General features: G+C 42.0%; 1 protein-coding gene across 4 annotated transcripts in view; it reads left to right on the forward strand.

Moving 5' to 3' along the window:
• Nucleotides 1-1,895: 1,895 nt before the first annotated feature.
• The window catches only part of Znf157 (zinc finger protein 157), a 32,912-nt gene continuing 15,734 nt past the window's right edge, over nucleotides 1,896-19,073 (forward strand). The window contains exons 1-2 of one of the 4 annotated variants that reach the window (XM_010643515.2): nucleotides 1,896-2,159; nucleotides 4,739-4,923. In XM_010643515.2, coding sequence (XP_010641817.1) covers nucleotides 4,852-4,923 — 72 coding nt within the window. In that variant the 5' untranslated portion in view covers nucleotides 1,896-2,159; nucleotides 4,739-4,851. Of the gene's footprint in view, nucleotides 2,160-2,276; nucleotides 2,334-3,213; nucleotides 3,289-4,738; nucleotides 4,924-19,073 lie in introns of those variants that run through there. The other 3 variants (XM_033760327.1, XM_033760328.1, XM_010643516.2) reach the window with 3 other exon arrangements.

Genomic DNA, 19,073 nt, shown 5'->3' on the forward strand with positions numbered 1-19,073 from the left:
GTCCTTGCGCGTGAGGCAGGCCACCAAAACGCTGAGCTAAATCCCCGGCTGAAATGTGTATTTTTTATGAAAATCTGATTCTGGAAAAAAGATAAAATTTAAATCACATTTTACTATTGAAGAAATAGAAATGGAATGAAAATTGCAAACTACCTTCCCAAAGTACCACGCCTAAATGGAATCATACAACAATTGTACTACTGTTCTTTAAACTTTTCCAAGGCCAAAAAAAAAAAAGGAAAATTCTCTGTGGTATTGAAGGTTGAAACTAGTGCCTTCACACTGAGCTACATACACCCTTGGCCCTTAAATTTTTAAAATATATTTTGAGAAAGAGTCATGAAAAGTTTTCCAGGCTGGACCTGAATTTGTAATCCTTCTGCTTGTTCCTACAGAACTTCTGGGAGTAGAAGCATGGCCCACTGCGCTGGCTGGATTTTGTTTTGCTTGGTTTCGTTTGGTTTGGTTTGTTTTTTTGAAATAGGGTCTTGCTATGTAGTTCAGGCTGTCCTTGGACTTGCTATATAGCCCAGGCTGACCTTGAACTCCCAGCAATCCTCCTGCCTCAGCCTCCTGCCTCAGCCTCCCGAGTGCTGGGATTACAGCCTGGCTGGATATGTCTTTAACATATTAAATTCCCCTCCCTTCCTTCCCCCCTCCTTCTCCTTTCCCCTCCCCCTTCCTTTTTTTTTTTTTTTTTTTTTTTTATCTCATTAAGCGATCGCCATGCCTCTCAAGTGCTGGGATTACAGGCTAATGTGTTAATATTAAACCAATGGCCAGCATCATATTCTGGTCATTATATATAAGCTATGTACCAAAGTTAGAAAAAACAGGAAATTGGTTACTGTTAGAACCTAACAGGTCCTAAACTGGGTGTGGTGGCACATGCCTGTAATTCCAGCACTCGGGAGGCTGAGGCAGGAGGATCGCTGTGAGTTCAAAACCAGCCTGGGCTACATAGTGAGTTCCGGGTCAGTCTCAACTACATAGTGAAACCCTGTCTCAAAAAAAAAAAAAAAACAAACAAACCAAAAAACAAAAGAACCTAACATGTCGTCAGTGGTAGTAAATAGAGGCAAAAACTAGAGGAACAAATATTAGAAAGGAAAGAAATATGCATATTTTTTTTTGAAAAGGCAGGTGCCATATACACACTAAAATGCCCAATAACCTCCAGGTGCTGTATACAGATGAAAGAATCATCAAAACATTAATGCCAAACAAGGAAAAGACATTTAGAATGATATTTCTATAAATGGGGAGACAGGGTACCTGATCACAATATTCTCTATAAAGGAAAAGACAGTCATACTTCAACCGGAAGTACTTTAGAATACGGTAAAATAACCCAGAAAATACTAAACCTGTATCAGTGACCTGGCCTCCAATCAGATCCCTCACCCCACAGATAGTCTGTCACTCAAGGCCCTTGTCCCTCACCCTTCACCCCACGCACTCTCCATTACTGACCCCACAGATCCCTACAACTAGGATCATTGCCCCCTCCCTCACCAGTAACGCAATTCTTCATCCCTGCGACAAGCAGGTGTTCAGTGAGTTGCTGTCACAAAACTCCCTTCTGCCTAGGTCTGTCCCCTTCCTTTAAGCCTCCCCTACTTGCGACCGACGCGCACCCTCCTTAAAGACTGTGAAGTGTGTTTGTACACAGCACGCTGGGCTCCAGAGACTACGGAGCTTTATCTTCCAGAGAAACGGATTCCAGGCCCAACTGGGTGGGAAAATTGCGGTCCGATCTAACCGGTATCGCCCAGAAGGTTGTATTGCCTTAATTCTACTTCTCCCCGCATGGTCTGGCCGAGGAGAGGATTGTACCACTCTTTCCCCTCTCGCTGAATGCGTCTCTTGCAGGATATATCTCCCTTTTCCCGATACAAGAGGGGCGTTTTTACTCCACTAAACTTTACACAGACCTATAGAATTCAGTTCCGTAGACCACCTTCTCTTGGACGCTTGCATTCAGACGGCTTCTGCCGGTGGACATCCCCTTGCCGTTTTCTTCTGTGGAACAGTCTGCTGTACGGAATGAGAATTATGATGGCGGCTCTCGGGAGAAAATAAATGGCGCGGCCATGCCATTCTGACGCCGCCGCTCCTGGCCAAAGTCTCTGCTGATCCGTAACAGTACCTTCTTCAGTGTGAGTATACTGCAACTTTGGTGGTTATGATCCTATGCAAAACCAACATCTCTCTAGGGTGCAGTGTTGGGGCGAGGACAGGAAACGGAAACTGTCCTCAGGGGCCATTTAAGTCTTGTTGGCGCCCGGCGCTAAAGCCTGTGCACTTGGATTTATGGCGTGATAGTCGCTCAGGTAATTTAGAGATGATGGCTTTGTTGGGTTTGGGGGGTGATATGGCAGTTTGGGGTGTCAGTTTCTGGTGAGTTAAGGAATCTAATAAATGGGAGACTGTGGACGGTGGCGACCTCTAGGGGAGTCGGGTTTAGCTTCCTGGCAGCATCTTGTCAAGCCTAGACTGTGCGTTTGGATTTTTCCTTAATCAGTCAGTATCCCCAGAGATTGCTCATTTTATTATTTATTCCAGAGAACCAACCTGTAGCTTTGTTGATCCTCTCTAATGTGCTTTTTGTTTTCTATTTCCTGTAATTTCCGCTCATGTATATTTTCTTTTCTTCTAAATTCCTAAATTGGATGTTAATTCATTAATGCTCAGCCTTTCTTTGTTAAAAAAAATTTAAGAACATAAATTGTTCTTGCCTCAGCTTCCCAAATAGCTGTTTGCCCCACACCTGCATGAGCTTTGGCGTTTAAAAAAAAGTATCCACGAATATGATGTCTATGTAATTATTTTATATTTGTCCCAAAATTATTTTTGGAGAAAGGGTCTCACTGTGCAGTCCAGGCTGGCCTTGAACTCAGAGAAATCCTTCTGCCTCAGCCTCCAGAGTGCTGGGATTACAGGCATGTGCGACCATACCAGACTAATATTTGTCAATTTAAAAAAACTTTTTCAATCGTATTAGCCCAGCTCCTTTGTGTGTGTGCGTATGTATGTTAGTGAGGATCAAACTCAGGAGAACTGTACCACTAAGCTACAGCCCCAGCTCTTTTATTTTTATTTTATTTGTCGTACTGGAGATTGAATTTAGGGCCTTCACTCTGAAATACATCCCTGACACTTTTTTACTTTTTATTTTGAGACAGGGCCTCACTAAATGGACTTGTGATTCTCCTGCCTCAGCCTCCCAAATGCTGGGATTACAGGAGTGCACAACTGTGCCAAGTTGAAGTAAAGCTCCTTTAGCAAGTACTGTATCATCTACATTCTTGCGTATTTTATTTCTTGCGATAATTATTAATGTATTTTTCTTCTATTTCCATTTGTTCATTGCTATTTTAGGGAAAAACTATCTGCCCTTAGAATTTTATCTTGTATCCATCCCCTTATCAAGATACCTTATGAATTTTAGTAGCGTTTTAGCAGTGTCTGGTAGGTTGTCTATGTCCAAAATCATATCACTGTCCAAAAAAGCTACATTTTCATTTTTCCCCCAGTGTTTATTCTGATTATTTCATCGAAAGCTCATAAGATGCTGGGAGAGACTTGCTGTAGATCACTATGACCAGACCTAACTCACCTCCTCCCTTGGACGGGGCCAGGAGAACAGGTGACAAGAGGGTGTGATGGAACAAGGCCTGGCCTGGAAGAGGACTCTCTTCCTTCCTGCCCATTAGCCAGAGAAACATCAAACATGATGTCCTGCAGGCCTTGGCTCCAGTTACAGACCAGCCCAGCCCCTTTTACAGCCCCTTGTACTTCCCCTATCTCTACCATTATCTTTTCCTCCCATCAGAAGTTAGAGCCCCACCTGGCCCCACCTATACCTTATTATATCTCTTTGTCTTTCTCGTCATTTCTCTCTTCGTGAACCCTTCAGCCACACGCATTGTGGCTATAAGCCAGTTTTGAGTTATACTGGACATCTCTGTATTTTTACTATTTTTTTTCTTTGTGATGCTGGGGATGGAACCCCTAGCCTCACGTGTTAAACATGCACTCTATCACTAAGCTATACCCCCAGCCCTTTCTGCTGATTTCAATGGCAATAGGTCCATCATTTTACTTTTTGGCATGACATTTGGCATGGCTATGTTTCATGGATGGCTTTTATGATATTTAAGTTATTTTCTTCTTCCCTAATTTTAGTTTGCACTTTAATTAATAATGGCTGCTAAGAAAAATGTTGAGTTGTGTTAGATACTTTTTTGGTGTAAGTCAATAGCGTGTATCCCCCTAATTTGTTGACATAATAAATAATACTATTAATATGGAACCTTAATATGGAAAGAAGAGGCTAAAATTGTCCTTGCAAAAATTTAAGAAGGATTTTTTCACCTTAAAATGAAAAAATTACAAAAGATGACATTTCCTTTCATTCAGATTACTTGGTTTCCTGCCTGCAATGTCATGCACCAAGCCAGGGACAAGTCTCTCCTCTCCCCATGGAACATCACCATTCACTGTCCTAGTCCCACCCTCTCTCCAAACCTAGATCTGGCCTTGAGGGGTAGACTGGCTGGGTAGCGTGTAAAATACCTCATGGACCCACCTGAGAGTAATGGACTCCCATCTCATTAATTCAACTCCAGATATCATGATCATTTCTATAGTCCATCCTGAGTAATAGAGTAGGGCTACTTGAACTTTGTGGGGTGAATGCAGAATGATGTTGATAACACAGATACTGCCCTTTCAGGATTTCTTGGAGTCTGTGGAGCCATTAAGCCATAGCCCTTACTGGAGTCTGGAGGATCTTCTGCGTACAGTCCCCTCTGCAGCTTTGAAAGGGGGCTGAGGCCTAGGGTGAACATGCCAGCTAATGGGAAATCACCCCAGAGCTTCCCTGCCTTGATTCCAGGAGAACCTGGCAGATCATTTGAGGTAAGGAGGAGGAGCCTACTGTTGTCTATTTCTTTCTTCGTTCGTTATTTTTTTTAGTAAATTTTGATTTTGTGTGTATGTGTGTGTGTGTGTGTGTGTGTGTTTGTTTGTTTTTTTGAGACAGGGTCTCACTATATAGCTGAGACTGACCTGGAACTCACTATGTAGCCCAGGCTGGTCTCGAACTCACAGGGATCCTCCTGCCCCAGCCTCCCGAGTGCTGGGATTACAGGCGTGCACCACCACATTTTGATTTTGAAATAATTGTAGATTAAAATACGATGTAAATGTTATAAATGGCACATGTAAAACCACCCATTTGAAATAGGAGGAAAAGTTTATTTCAGTGAACAGAGACTAAAATCAGGGGCCAAAATCTGAGATATATTCTAGCAGCTAGCTGGGAAACGCTGAATTTATTATATCTGTGTGTGAATGGCTGACATTGGGAGAGAGAAATGTCAGCAGCTTGCTGGGAGAGATTTCATCCGTGAGTGGATGGGGAGGGAAAGGGGCAGACAGAGACAGAGAGAGACAGACAAAGAGACAGAGAGACAGAGAGATTAGCAGCTAACTGGGGAAGGAATTAGGCTTATATGGGTATTGAAGGGACTAATGATTCTGGGGTGAAATGTTTATGACTGAGTCCAAGGACATTCAGCACAGGTGTGTGGACAATACCTGGACTTTTCAATGCTGGGAGATTGTCTTCTGTTCACTGAGAAATAGCCTGTTGTTTGGTGAAGGTAGCCTGTTTGCTTTTGTCCTATTTTTTTGTGAAGGACTCACTTAGGTCAGGCATGGCAGTAAAGTTTACTCCATTTCCCTTAATGCTAGCATCTTGTAAAACTTTGGAACAAGATCATGACCAGGATATTAACATACAAAACATTTCCATCCATCACCGGACGGAGGTCTCACCTTAACCTTTTAATAACCAGGACTGCTTCCTTCCCACCCCTACTTCCTTACCGACTAGTAACCACTAGTCTGTTCTCTAATACAATATAATTTTGTCAATCAAGAATGTTACATAAGTGAAATCATTGAGTATGTTAGCTTTTGGGGTTGGCTTCTTTTTTGCCAAGCATAATTCTCTATAGATTCATCCAAGTGGCTGTGTGTAACAGTAGTTTGCTCCTTCTTATTGCTGAGTAGTATCTCGTGGTGTTGATGTACCACTGCCAAAAGCAAAACAAAACAAAAAAAGAACTATTACTTCTCCACTGAATTGCTTTTGCTCTTTTATCAAAGATCAGTTGACTGTATTTATTTGGCTCTATTTCTGAGCTCTCTTGTGCTTCCATTGATCTGTCCATTCTTTCACCAACACCATATTGTTTCAATAGCTCTAGCTTTACTTTTTTATTTTACAGTTTGGTGTTATTGCGGATTTAACCCAGGGCCTTTGCACTGAGCTATATCATCAACTCTTTTTAATTTTTTATTTTGAAACAGGGTCTTGCTAAGTCATTTAAGTTGCCCTGTCTGGGCTTGAACTTAAAATTTCTCCTGTTTCAGCTTCCCAGAGTGCTGGGAATATGAGCATGCACCATCATGCCTGGTTTATAGTAAGTTTTAAGGCCTGCTAGTGTCAGTACTGTAAGTCATAGAAACATGTAGTTTGGAAATTAAAAGGCTGAAAAAGGAGAGCTGAGGAATCTTTGAATCCTAGATGGTGTCATAGATAAATTGCTCAAAACAACAAGGAAAACTTTATTCAAGACTTTTGGAATAAGAAAGAAATTGAATTCAACCCTGTATGCAATAGGAGAACTTTAGAGCCATTGAGTATGAAGTAGATGGAAAATTTCTAAGAGGAACTTGGTTATATATCAAGGACAGTGGAAGAGTTTGACTAATCAAGGGTAGGAGTAGAAACTCTTGATCAGGTGGGGAATTCTCTCTAAATTGGTTTAGCAGGAGTTTTGGTAAAATAGGGCTTGGCAAACCAAGGATGAGGCCTAGATCCTGACTAAAGTGTTAAGTAAGAAGGGTGTCCTTTTCAGTGCCCAAATGGTCACCCATGGTATGTGGAATGGCAACTGTGCAGGAATCAAATTACTAAAGGCAAAAGGTACCAGTAGAATTCAATGATAGATCCAACCCCTGGGGAATTGGTTCACTGGCTGCCTAAGGAAATGCAAACCAATGAGAAAAAAGCAAAAATATATAGACTTTTACATCTCATTATCTATAATAGCTAAAATGAATGTAAAAGAGTGCCAGGTTAGATTTTGTTGGTGGACTAAGTAAGCTTAAATTTTGGTTAGTTAGATTTTTTTTTAATACTGGAGATTAAACCCAGGGCTTCATACATACCCAACCCATTTTTATTTTTTATTTTGAGAATAGGGTCTAGCTAAATTGCTGAGGCTGGGCCCAAACTTGTGATCCTCCTGCCTCAGCCTCCCAAAGTGCTGGAATTACAGGAGTGTGCCACCGTGTCCAGGCTGGTTAGTTGGACGTTTGACTACTAGCTTCACAGCCACTCACAAAGGTAAAGGTCATCCTGGGACAACAGAGAGTAGTTAGTTTTAAGACTTCTGGTCACCAATAAGGTGGTCCAGTTGGAGGAAGGGCATAATTTAGAAATTACTGAAGCCAGGAGCTGTGGTGTGAAGGAGAGGTCTCATTTTATAGATAGGGTATGGTCAGCTTTCTAAAGAACCTTTATTAATGTGAGTTGTGAGAGTGACTAATATACTAGCAGTGTCTTTGCTTTTGAATACTACCAAAGGACATGTTTGGGTTTCTGCAAGACCTGCACCCTCTTGGAACAGAGAGAACTATACTTGATCCATATACACAGGAAATTTTCCATAAGAGAACACCTAACCTGGCAGACTTGGAAAGGGGGATTGTCCGACTCTCCCTATTAATGCCTGGGGGACGTTCTGGATAAAATGGCTGATATACTCCAAATGCATGCTTTGTGTGGCTGGCTTTATCATAATGTGGGTATTCATTTGCCCACTGTGCCCATTGCTCAGGTCCTGGTAAGTGCTGTGACCAGGATCCCTTTTGCATGAGCACCCCATGTAACCTTAGTGCTGCAGAATCCAGCAACTAAAGCCTCACTAAATTTGCCATCTCAGCTTCCTCCCCTGGGTCCTACATGTGCTAATAAAAAGTTAGGTTAATTAACAAGAGAGTGAGGAGAGGCAAAATGAAAGAGTCAAGTCCACTAGCAGGGTAGAGCTCTTTAGATGGTTATTAAGAAGACATTGAGGGATGGGGATGTAGCTCGGTGACACCATGTCTGCCTTCGATCCCCAGTATTGGAAAATAAAAATAAAAATAAATAAATAAAATAAAATAGACACTGATGGGTTTGAAACAAAATCCTTAATACAGTACTATGGAAGGTTGGTTGGATCAAAGGAACCCCATGCTGGTCTCCAGCCATTAAAGGGCCCCAAACAAGTCTGTTCTATTTATCCTAGCTAAGAGGAATTTTAAAATCCAAAAGGTGTGGTATAGAGGTATAGCTCAGTGATGGAGCACTTGCCTAGAATATGCAAGGCACTGGGTTCAGTCTTCCACATCTCTAAACTATAGAACAAAACAGGGCAAAGATTACAATGAGAAACCTACCTTCAACTGTCTGAGGCAAATAAGATAAAAATCAATCCAAGGGCAAGAGTTCTATAGTTCCACCCCTCAGTGGAACCCAAAGCCTTGTGCACATCATGAGTAGAAAAGTGAAGTTTCTGGTGCTCATTGACATGGAAACTTTGTACCAAAATCTATTGGTGAAGCCCTAACCTGAGCTGTAACTAGATTGAGAAATATGGAAATGTATAGGTTGGTAGGATTGCAGTGGAAGTTTGATGAGAATTGCCATGATTAACCAGCCTTTACCTGAGTGTTCTATAGTTATGGATATTATGTCTCATGAGGAAACACTTCGCCTATCTACCATAGTATTCTAAAATCAAAGCTTGTGTCAAAGAAATCCTAATGGAAGCTACACATAGGAATGTAAAGGTTGATGAAATGAAGGTGAAAGTTTGGGGGAGAATTGGTATGTTCAAATAGGCTTTCTGAAAAGTAGTTGCAGCTGTCTTTTACCTAAATGCATTATAGAAATGGTCCCTGTATCTGACTGTAGAGTGTTCTCCCTGGTATTGTTAATCCACACTTCAAGCAAGATTCCTTGGATGTGCTAAATGAGAACCAATAAGATTGCCCAAACCAACAGAGTGTAGAATAGAACATGGGGTGCTGATACAGACAAATGCTTTGGTGTGGAGTATAGACTGGGACTCAAGGCAAAAGCCTATGAGCGCCCTCCAGTGGTAAATACCAGGATTTTGGACTAGAGAATTTCAATTTGAATGGCAATTACTAGCTTGCTATCAGACCTTAATTAAAATTGTCCCTATGATTGAAGGACATAAAATAATTTTTTGCAATGCTGGACATTGAACCCAGAGAGCAGTAAGCTGCATCCCCATCCCTTTTTATTTATTTATATTATGATGTAGAATCTCACTAAGTTGCCCAGGCTAGCCTCAAACTTGAGATCCTCTTGCATCATACTCCTAAGTATATAGGATTATAGGTGTGTGCCACAATGCCAGCTCATAAAATAATTTTGAAATATAAAATACCCATGATGTCTTAGCTGATGTCAAAAGGCTTTAAGGGGGAGATTAGTAGTACCTAGAGTATTACTGACCAATCGCGTTCATATGCTCAAGTTCATTTGCTCACTGCTGACCAAATAAAGGAGCCATATATTTTGATAAAAACGAAAAAGGATGTATTCAAAGCTAGCTTCAAGGAGATGGAGGGGCCAATTTTCCTCAAATCATCATCTCCTTGTATATAGGTGGACAAAAGTCTTTTTTAGTTTAATCACTTCCAGCCATCTTCAGCTCATTGTCCCCTTTCTTGTGGAAAGGAAACTGGGCTGTGACCTCATGGGGCCAGCATCTGTGTATTCTGCCTTGCTTTAGGGCTAAGGAGAAGAGTGGGGCCTGGAGCGTTAGTTATATGTTCAGCAGGAAGAAGTTTGGAGAAGTTGCTTATCTCTAAAAGTTGTTGTGTCCAGGGGTGAACACAGCTGCTCTGTAGCCAACCAGGATTGTAAGTAAGTGCAGCATCAGTAACAAGAGTGAAATTTAAAAAGGAAAACACTACAATGGACTCTCAAGTTACAACTGGCCTGACATACGAACCACTTGGGTTAATTAGGTTAAGGGAAGATTCATCGGCCTCTTGTTATCTATAATGTGTACCCAGGTAAACATCCAGATCTCAGCTGTATTGACTTACAATCAACTTGAGTTATAACCAGCCCTTGGGAACCGATCGAGTTTGTAAGTCCAGGGTCCACTGTACCAAATAAGAATTCTCTTTTAGGTGGCAGGCCCTTGCCTCTTTTGTATTTTATTGAAGGTGGGTTAGGGGCTGCTAACCTAGTCAAGGCATCTGACTTCCTCCATGTTCTGTTTATCCTTATAAAGAATCCACTTGTCAAAAATAGGCTTTTGAAAGGAAAGTTTATTCCAGTGAACAGAGGCTAAATTCAGGAGATTCTAGCAGCCAGCTGGGAAAAGCAGAGTTTATCACATCCCTATGTGGGTGAACTGACACTGGGAGAGAGAGAAAGTGGCAGCTAGCTGGGAGAGATTTCATCCCTGAGTGGATGGTCTTACACCAGGGGAGAGAGATTAGCAACTAACTGGGGTAGGATCTAGGCTTATATAGGTATTGAAGGGGCTAAGGAATCTGGGGTGAAATGTTTATGACCTGGATGTCCAAGGACGGTCTGCTAGGGTGTGTACACAATTACTGCACTTTTTGGCACCTGGGTGGTTGTATACTTTCTTTTGAGTCCATTTGCCCTATTTACTGAGAAGCTACTGCTTGTTAAAAGTTGCCTGTTTGTGAAGGACTCACTAAAGTCATACTTGCCATTTATCAGCTGTCCCCCTTGTCTTGTTAATTGCTCCCTATAGTAAAGTTTTAACTTTCTCTAGTCAGGATTAGCCAGAAAGCCTAATGAAGCCCTTACCTATAGGCCCCTTTCCCCTTCAGTGTATCCAGAAAATAGATTCTGTTTTTCTGATAGATCCAGGGAAGAGGGGTCTGGACAAGATACTGGGATGATGATTACACATTTTCTTCCTTTCCCACATCACCTCAACTTTCTTTTTTCTTACCTGATGCAGTGGTAGCAGGACCAGCACTGTGACTACAAATGGCACAAGCAGTTTCTAAGCAAGAAATTTAAGTTGTTTTTTTCTTTTCTGTACTGGGGATTGAACCCAGGGCCTTCATACTTAGCTACATCTCCAGCTCTTTCCTAGTCTTTATTTTTGAGACAGGGTCTCTGTACGTCACTAAGTTCCATAGGCTGGGCTTGAACTTGTGATCCTCCTGCTTCAGCCTCCCAGAATGCTAGAATTACAGATGTGCACCACCATGCCCAGCTTATTTTTATTTATGTATGTATGTATGTATTTATTTATTTTGGCACCAGGCATCGAACTCGGGACCTTGCGCTTGCGAGGCAGGTGGCAACCAGCTTATTTTTAAAATCTTTATGTCACAATTTGTTGACCTGGTGAGTGGGTCACCCTATTTGGCAGAAATTGACATTAGTAGTAAATGCAACCATATTTCCTGCTGGCATAATAACCCACTAGTTTTGCACTTATGTGAACTTGTCTAAATGGGAGTAGATTGAGGAGAGGCACTTGCTAGATTTGTACTCTGCCTGTAGTCTAGACCAGCACAGTGGCCAAACGTAATATTCCTTCCAAAGGTAGAAATGTTTGGGTAAAATTAGGGAGGAGGGAGAGAAGCTGAGGGTAAAGGAATGGATAAATGGGTTATGTAATGAGGGAAATTCAATATTAAATTAACACCTTGAAAGAGGCTCAGATCAAGAACTGACTCAGCTCAATAATACCCAACATCCAAAGTTAAAGGAGAGAAGTTTCTTTGGCTCACGGTTTATAGAGGTTTCACTTTATAATCAGCTGGCTCCCAGGTAGGGTGGCTTAGCAGATAAGCATGGCAGACAGGTATCGCAGAGGAGAAACAATTCATGGTGGGCAGAAGGTAGCAAAGCAAGCAAGGCACCTTAGTAGTTTCTTTCTGCACCTTTTATACTCTGTCTAGGCTACTGGGATTAGGGCAGTACCAAATCAATCAGTGGACTGATTTAGTAATTACACACCCTTAATCCCAACATCACACACTCCAGGTTCAGCCACCTCTGAAAAAGGTGGCTATGAGCTCATGAGGCTTTGGGGGACATCTAGACACAAGCCACAACATTCTGCTCCTGTCCCCTCAAGATTCACGCACATCCCTTTAAGCAAAAGGCACTTCATCCATCTCCAAGAGTTGCCAAAGTCCTAAAAGTTTCAGCATTGCCAGAAAGTCCAAGTCTAAAGTCTCCTCTGAGGTTAAGGCAGACTCTTAGCTGGGAGTACAAATGAAAATAAAGTTAAACACTTCCACAATTCAGTGGCACAAGATAGACGTTTCTATTCCAAAAGTTACAAATAGGGGGATACAAGCAATGGGACCAAAGCAAGTCCAAAATCCAGCAGGGCAAACAGGAAGTCCTGTAGTTCCTTGTGCAGCATCTGAGGCAGCCTGTGGCAATAAGTGAACTCCAAGGGCTTGAGTGGCTCAGCCCCTATGGCACTTCTGGTGGTTGTAGCTCCCACAGCTTCTCTCTTTAGCTGGCTCTGCTCCCTCCTTCCAGTTTTCCTCAGATGATACATATTCCTGGCTTGCCCAAATTTCTGGGGTCGCCACTGCACCTTCGGCTTCACACTCACAGTTTTACACGCTGCCCTCTCATGGACACCCTGCCTGGCCTCCCAGGCCTTCTTCTGAAATCTGGGTGGAAGCCTTCCTTACCCCACGACTCTCGCGTTCTGCATGTGCCTAAAACCAGCGCCACATGGATGATACCAAGGTCTGCAATCAGCTGGAGGAGTAGCCAGGCTCCCTTCTCTCTTGGCTGGAGGGATGTGGTGCCTGAATCACTGAATACTCTCAACCCAATTCCAAGGAACAATTTTTCTAAGCCTCCGCCATTCTGGAACATGGTGCTCTGGGTCTTTCTTCTCAAAACAAAGTTTTTCACCTCGCAACTCTGAGGTTTCAAAGGCTGGAGTCCTGCTGGTTCTCATGATGTCCATCTTTTCTGTCGTCTTCTTCTGAGATACTTGGCTTTTCCTTGCAAATCTTTTAAGCAACCAGTTTCTCCTCTGTTCCGTCTTTACAGGCTGCAACTTTACTGGAGCTTCCTTTTTGCCCAGATTCACAGTGTTTTGAATCTTTCTACTGGACTCTCTGCTCTTGATTCTCAACAGAAAAAAAAAAAAGAAAAAAACCCAACAGTAGCCAAGCCACAGCCCAAACATGAGACTGCCTTGAAATTTCCCCTGCAAGATTAATTAGTCCACCACCCTTAACATTAGTCTCAGGCAAAGTCTCTGGACAAGAGCTAAATGCGGGCAAACTTTCTGCTAAGGTGTAACATACATAATATTGTCTGGAGTCCAACAGCCAATGCAGTCCTTCTTCCCAGCAGAATCCTCCCAAGCCTGCTTTTTGCCAGCAAGATTTTTATCAGCCTTATGGTCTTCTGAGCCCTGACAAGAATCTCCCATCAAGTAAAGCCTAAGGCTTTCCAGCTCTGCTTTTTCAGCTAGTATTTTGAAACCTTTCCTAACTCTTCCCCTTCCCACAAGCCAGTTCCAAAGGCTCCTAAACCACATGGTCAGGTACAGTCACAGCAACTTCTCTGGTACCAAATTCTGTTGTAGATACTTTGCTCGTTGCTGAGACAAAATACCCAACACCCAAAGTTAAAGGAGGAAAGGTTTATTTAGCTCACAGTTTGTGGAGGTTTCAATGTGTAATCAGCTGGCTCCACAGTAGAGTGGCATGACAGACAGGTATCACAGAGGAGAAACACTCCATGTCGAGCAGAAGGTGGCAAAGCAAACTAAGGACCTTAGCAGCTTTTTTCTGCCCCTTTTATACTCTGTCTAGACTACTGGGATTAGGGCAGTGCCAAACCAATCGGTGGGCTGATTTAGTAATAGCACACTCTTAATCTTAGCGTCACATGCTCTACATTCAGCTTCCTGTGAAAAAGCCCCATCTATAACTGCATGAGGCTTTGGGGGAACATCTAGGCATGAGCCATAATAATGGGCAAAGCCACATGTTGCTGAGACTATTTCTGCTTTTGGAACCTGACAAGTGTGAATGGAAGCCATGCCCCAGGATACATTTTCTTGATATGGCGACGGAAAAAGAATAATTATCAGTGATTAATGAGACTCTAATAGTATGTCAGGATAATTTGAATTTTATGACTCATGTTTTATTTTGTTTTGTTTTATTTTACCTTATTTTTGTGTGTTAGGAATAGAGTATAAGGCTTTATATATGCTAAGTAAATGCTGTATCACTGAGCTACGTCCTAGACCATATGATCCTTTTGCTATCAGAGAGCAAGGATGACCTGTGGTATAATGTACTTATAGTTCTTTTTTTTTTCTTAATGATACTTTATATTCTAGATGTGATTCGTTGTCCATCGTGTGCATAGAAAGTGCCTTCTTTCAGTTTGTGGCTTCTCTTTTCACTTAAAATATATTTAACTGATATAAAAATTGTAGCTATTTATGGAGGATGGTGTGTTTTGATACATACATGCATACACTGTGTAATGTTCAAATCAGCATAAGTGTGTCAGTCTTCTCAAATTTTATTTTTTGCAGTGCTACAGATTAAACACAAGCCCTTGCACATAGTAGGAAGCTGCTTCTCTGCTTCTCTCCTAAAATATTTGTCATGTCTTTATGGAGAAAGCATCCAAAATCCATTATTGTAGCTTTTTTTTTTTCAGGTACTAAGGATCAAACCCAGGGACTCTTTACCACTGAGCTACATCTCTTGTCCCCTCCCAAATTTTCAGTCAGGTTCTTTTTTTTTTTCTCTCTCAGTACTGGAGATTGAACCCAGGGCCTTCACACCAAGCTACATTCCTTAGGGCATTTTTTATTTTTATTTTGAGACAAGCCTTGAATTTATGGTCCTCCTGCCACAGCCTTCCAGAGCTTTGGGATCATAGGCATGTGTTATTATGCCCAGCCGGATAGGGTCTTGCTTAATTGTCCAGGCTACCCTCAAATATACAATCCTTTTCTCAGCCCCCTGAGTAGCGGGAATTATAGGCATACTTCTGACTTTTTGATCTTTCCACTTTTATTCATGTATTTATTTTTGCAGCGCTGAGCCATGTGCACACTGAGCAAACGTTCTACTCCTGAGCCACAAACCCAGCTGTCTTTAAACTTGTTTTGTTTTTGGTACCAGGGATCAAACTCGGGACCTTGCCCTTGCAAGTTAGGTATTGGCACCACTGAGCTAAATCCCCGGCCCTGTCTTTGAACTTTTTGATGGTATGTTTTGATGAACAGATTTTGCTTTAATAGTTTGTACTTGGAGACTTGGCATGGTGGCACACACCTGTAATCCCAGCATTCCAGGAGGCTGAGGTACAAGGATTAGCAAATTAGCAAGACCCTCACCCAAAATTAAAAAAAAAAAAGGTGTAGGGATGTTGCTCAATGCAAAGGCCATGGGTTCAATCCTCAATACTGCAGAAAAAAAAGTTTACATTTAAAACCATCTCAAGTTCACATAAAAGTTACAAGTACAGTGAAAATTCCTCATTTTCTGAGCTTGTTGTGGCCTTGGCTTATTGTCCCAGATACTCAAGAGGTGGAGGCAAGAGGATCACTTAAGGCTAGGAGTTAAAGGCCATCCTAGGCAACATAGTGAGGCATGTCTTGAACAAATGAACAAAAATGGCTGGAGATGTAGCTCAGTGGTAGAGCTAAGCATGTACAAAGCCCTGGGTTTGATCCCAAGCACTGCAAAAAAATTTTTCCCTGCATTTTTTTTTGTAATAGTGTCCTGCTTATATAATCTGGATTGGCCTCGAACTCACTGCATAGCCCAGGCTGACTTAAAATGTGTAGGGATCTCCTGCCTCAGCCTTCAGAGTGCTGGGATTATAGGCACACACTGTCATGTCTGGCTTTTCTGAACCATTTGAAAGTAAGTTGCCATCTGGTGCCCCATCACCTCTGAATACTTCAGCATTTTCTTCACATGAGGACCTTCTACATAACCCTAAGATTCCAGCAGAATCAAGAAAGTTATCGGACTATCATTTGACCTTCAGACCCTCAGACCTTCAGGGTTCACCTGTTGTTCCTGTCTAGTCCAATATAGCAAAGGATCTAATGTAAGATTTTGAGATCATTGTGGATTCACATACAGCTATAAGAAACTACACAGAATCCAAGTGTGGTGGTGCAGTCCTATAATCTCAGGGCTCAGCAGACTGAGGCAGGAGAATCACAAGATTGAGCCCAGCCTGGGCTACATACATAGTGAGACCATGTTTCAAAAAACCAAACACCAACAACAACAAAAAGAAACAGCACAAAGAGATCTAATGTGCCATTTCCTCCAATGATAACACCTTTCAGAACTGCAGTATAATATCACTGTAAGACCTAAAGTCTCACTTCTACTCCAAGGAGTGTGGGCCTTTTCAATGCTGAGTCCTACAGCCCAATGATGGCTCCAGATGCAAGACCCAGGACCTTACTTCTGGGAGCCATGAACAACCCAAAGGGCCTCCAAGATGCTGGGACCTATAGCTCAGCGAGGCTCCCGGAGATTGTCGTGCAGCGAGAGTCACCCAGGAAGGAACACATAGGACTAGTTGGAAAACAGACCTTTATTAGTCTGGCCAGATGGCACTCCCAGAGCCAAGTAGCTCCAAGAGGCACCAGGTCAGGGGTTTGCACAGATCTTAAAGGCAAGGGGAAGAGGATTGCGAGCACAGCAAGTGGGCCAGGGGTCAGTTTTCTGCTATCTATCACAGGGGGTCGGGTGTAGGGCACGCCTGGTCTCTTACATTGATCATCTCCAGACCTCAGGATGTTCTGTTCTGGCGAGGCCTTGAGTCCCTATCTTGTTACCCGTACCAGGCTTCTGCACACTCTGTTTTGCGTTGCTATATGCTGACTAACTAGGGGCTACACAGCGGTCAGGGTCCCACAGTCGCAACCAGGATAGTGCCATTAACACAGTCCCCAAAATATTTCCTGCTGCCTTTATCATAACCACAGCGTATATACACTTGCACTCTCCACTGTGCCCCCAACCTAACACTAATCTGTTGTCTGTCCCTAGAAGTTTGTCATTTCAAGACAAAATTTTAACAATGTAAATGGAGTCATACAGTTTGTCACCCTCGGGTTTGGCTTTTTCCTGTCAACTTAATTCCTTGGAGAGTCATCCATACTGTTACAAGCATCAACATTTTGTTCCTTATTTTATCAAGTGGCATTCCTTAGTACAGATGTACCCCTGCTTACCTGTTCACCTACTGAAGACAGGTTATTTCTCGTTTTTCACCGTTATGGATAAAACTGCCGTGAACCTTTGCATATGAGTATTTGTGTGAACATAAATTTTCACTTCTCCAGCTGAGTGCATACAACTAGAATTGCAGCATTTGAAACTTTAGAAGAAACTGTGAATCTCTTTCAGAGTGGCTGGGCCAGTTACCAGTTTTTGTTCTAAGCAGCAATGTTAAGAATAATTTGGCTTTTCCATACTTTGCCAACATTTGTCTGTGAATGTGTGATGGTGAGGGTTAAACTCAGGGCCTTGTGCATGCTAGGCAAGCACTCTAACTGAACATTACCCCTAGCTATGTCACTGTTTCTCACCTCTCTCTTTTTTTCCTTCTTTCCTTCCTTTCTTCCTCCCACTTCCTCTTCTTTTTTTGTTTTCATCTTCCTTTCTTTCTATCCCTCTCTCCCACTTTCTCCTCCCTTTCTTGTTCTCTCTGTCTCTGTGTCTTTTTGTTAATACTAGGGACTGAATTCAGGGGCAGTCCACACTGAGCTGCCCCCCTAGCTCTTAGTTTTACTAAGTTGCCCAGGCTGGCTTCAAACTTGCCTTCCTCCTATCTCCCGAGTAAGTAGCTGGGATTGCAGGCATGTGCATGTGTCTCTGCATCAGACATTTGTCTTTCTGATAAATGTGCAGTGATATTTCATTGAGGTTTTCATTTGCATTTCTCTAACTGCTAATGATATTGAACTTCTTTTCATATTTCATATTGAACGTCTCATATTTCTCATATGAACTTTCCATATTTCATACTGAACTTCTTTTCATAGAACTTCTTTTCATATTTCCCATCTGTATATCTTTTTGAGTTATATGTTTATGTTTTTGCCCCTGCCTATTTGCTAATTGGATTGTTTGTTTTCAATAGACATGTAATAATCATGCATGTTTGTGGTACAGTGTGTTATTTCAATAAATACCAGTAATTGCAATGTAGTGAACAGATAACTATAATTAGCATATCCATCACCTCAAACATTCATTATTTCTTTGGGTTGAGATCATTCAGAACCCTCTCTACTAACTATTTTGAAGTGTACAATTAATTGTTGTCAACAACAATTATCTCACTATGTCAAACATTAGCACTATCTCACTCTGTTTTTGTTTTTGTTTTGGCACCAGGGATTGAACTCAGGTCTTTGTGTTTGCGAGGCAGGCAGCAGAACCACTGAACTAAATCCCCAGCCCAGCACTTTCTCACTCTGTCGTTGAACATTACCATTCCTCCCAGAAGTGGTAGCACACTGTAAGCATAGTTACTTGGGAGTCTAAGGCAGGAGGATCATGAGTTCAAGTACAGCCTAGCAACTTAGCAAGACCTATCTCAAAAAAAAAAAAAAGATTAGGGATATAGCTCAGTGCTAGAACATGTGCCTGTATGCACAAGGCACTGGGTTCAGTTTCCGTGCCACAAAAAGGTTGTTTTTCATACCCATTAACTATCCTCTGTCCATCCCTTCCCCTTTCCAGCCTCTGATAACCACTATTCTACTGTACTTCTATGAGACCAACTTGTTTAGCTTCCACTGACAAGTGAGATTATGTGATATTTATCTTCCACGCCTGACTTATTTCATGTAACATGTCTTCCATTTCCATCTGTGTTTCGTTGTTGAATTTTGATAGTGCTTTATATATTCTTTTTTTTTTTTTTT

The sequence above is a fragment of the Fukomys damarensis genome, unplaced genomic scaffold, assembly GCF_012274545.1.
Source record: "Fukomys damarensis isolate Sample0158 unplaced genomic scaffold, DMR_v1.0_HiC HiC_scaffold_39, whole genome shotgun sequence".
NCBI lineage: Eukaryota > Metazoa > Chordata > Mammalia > Rodentia > Bathyergidae > Fukomys > Fukomys damarensis.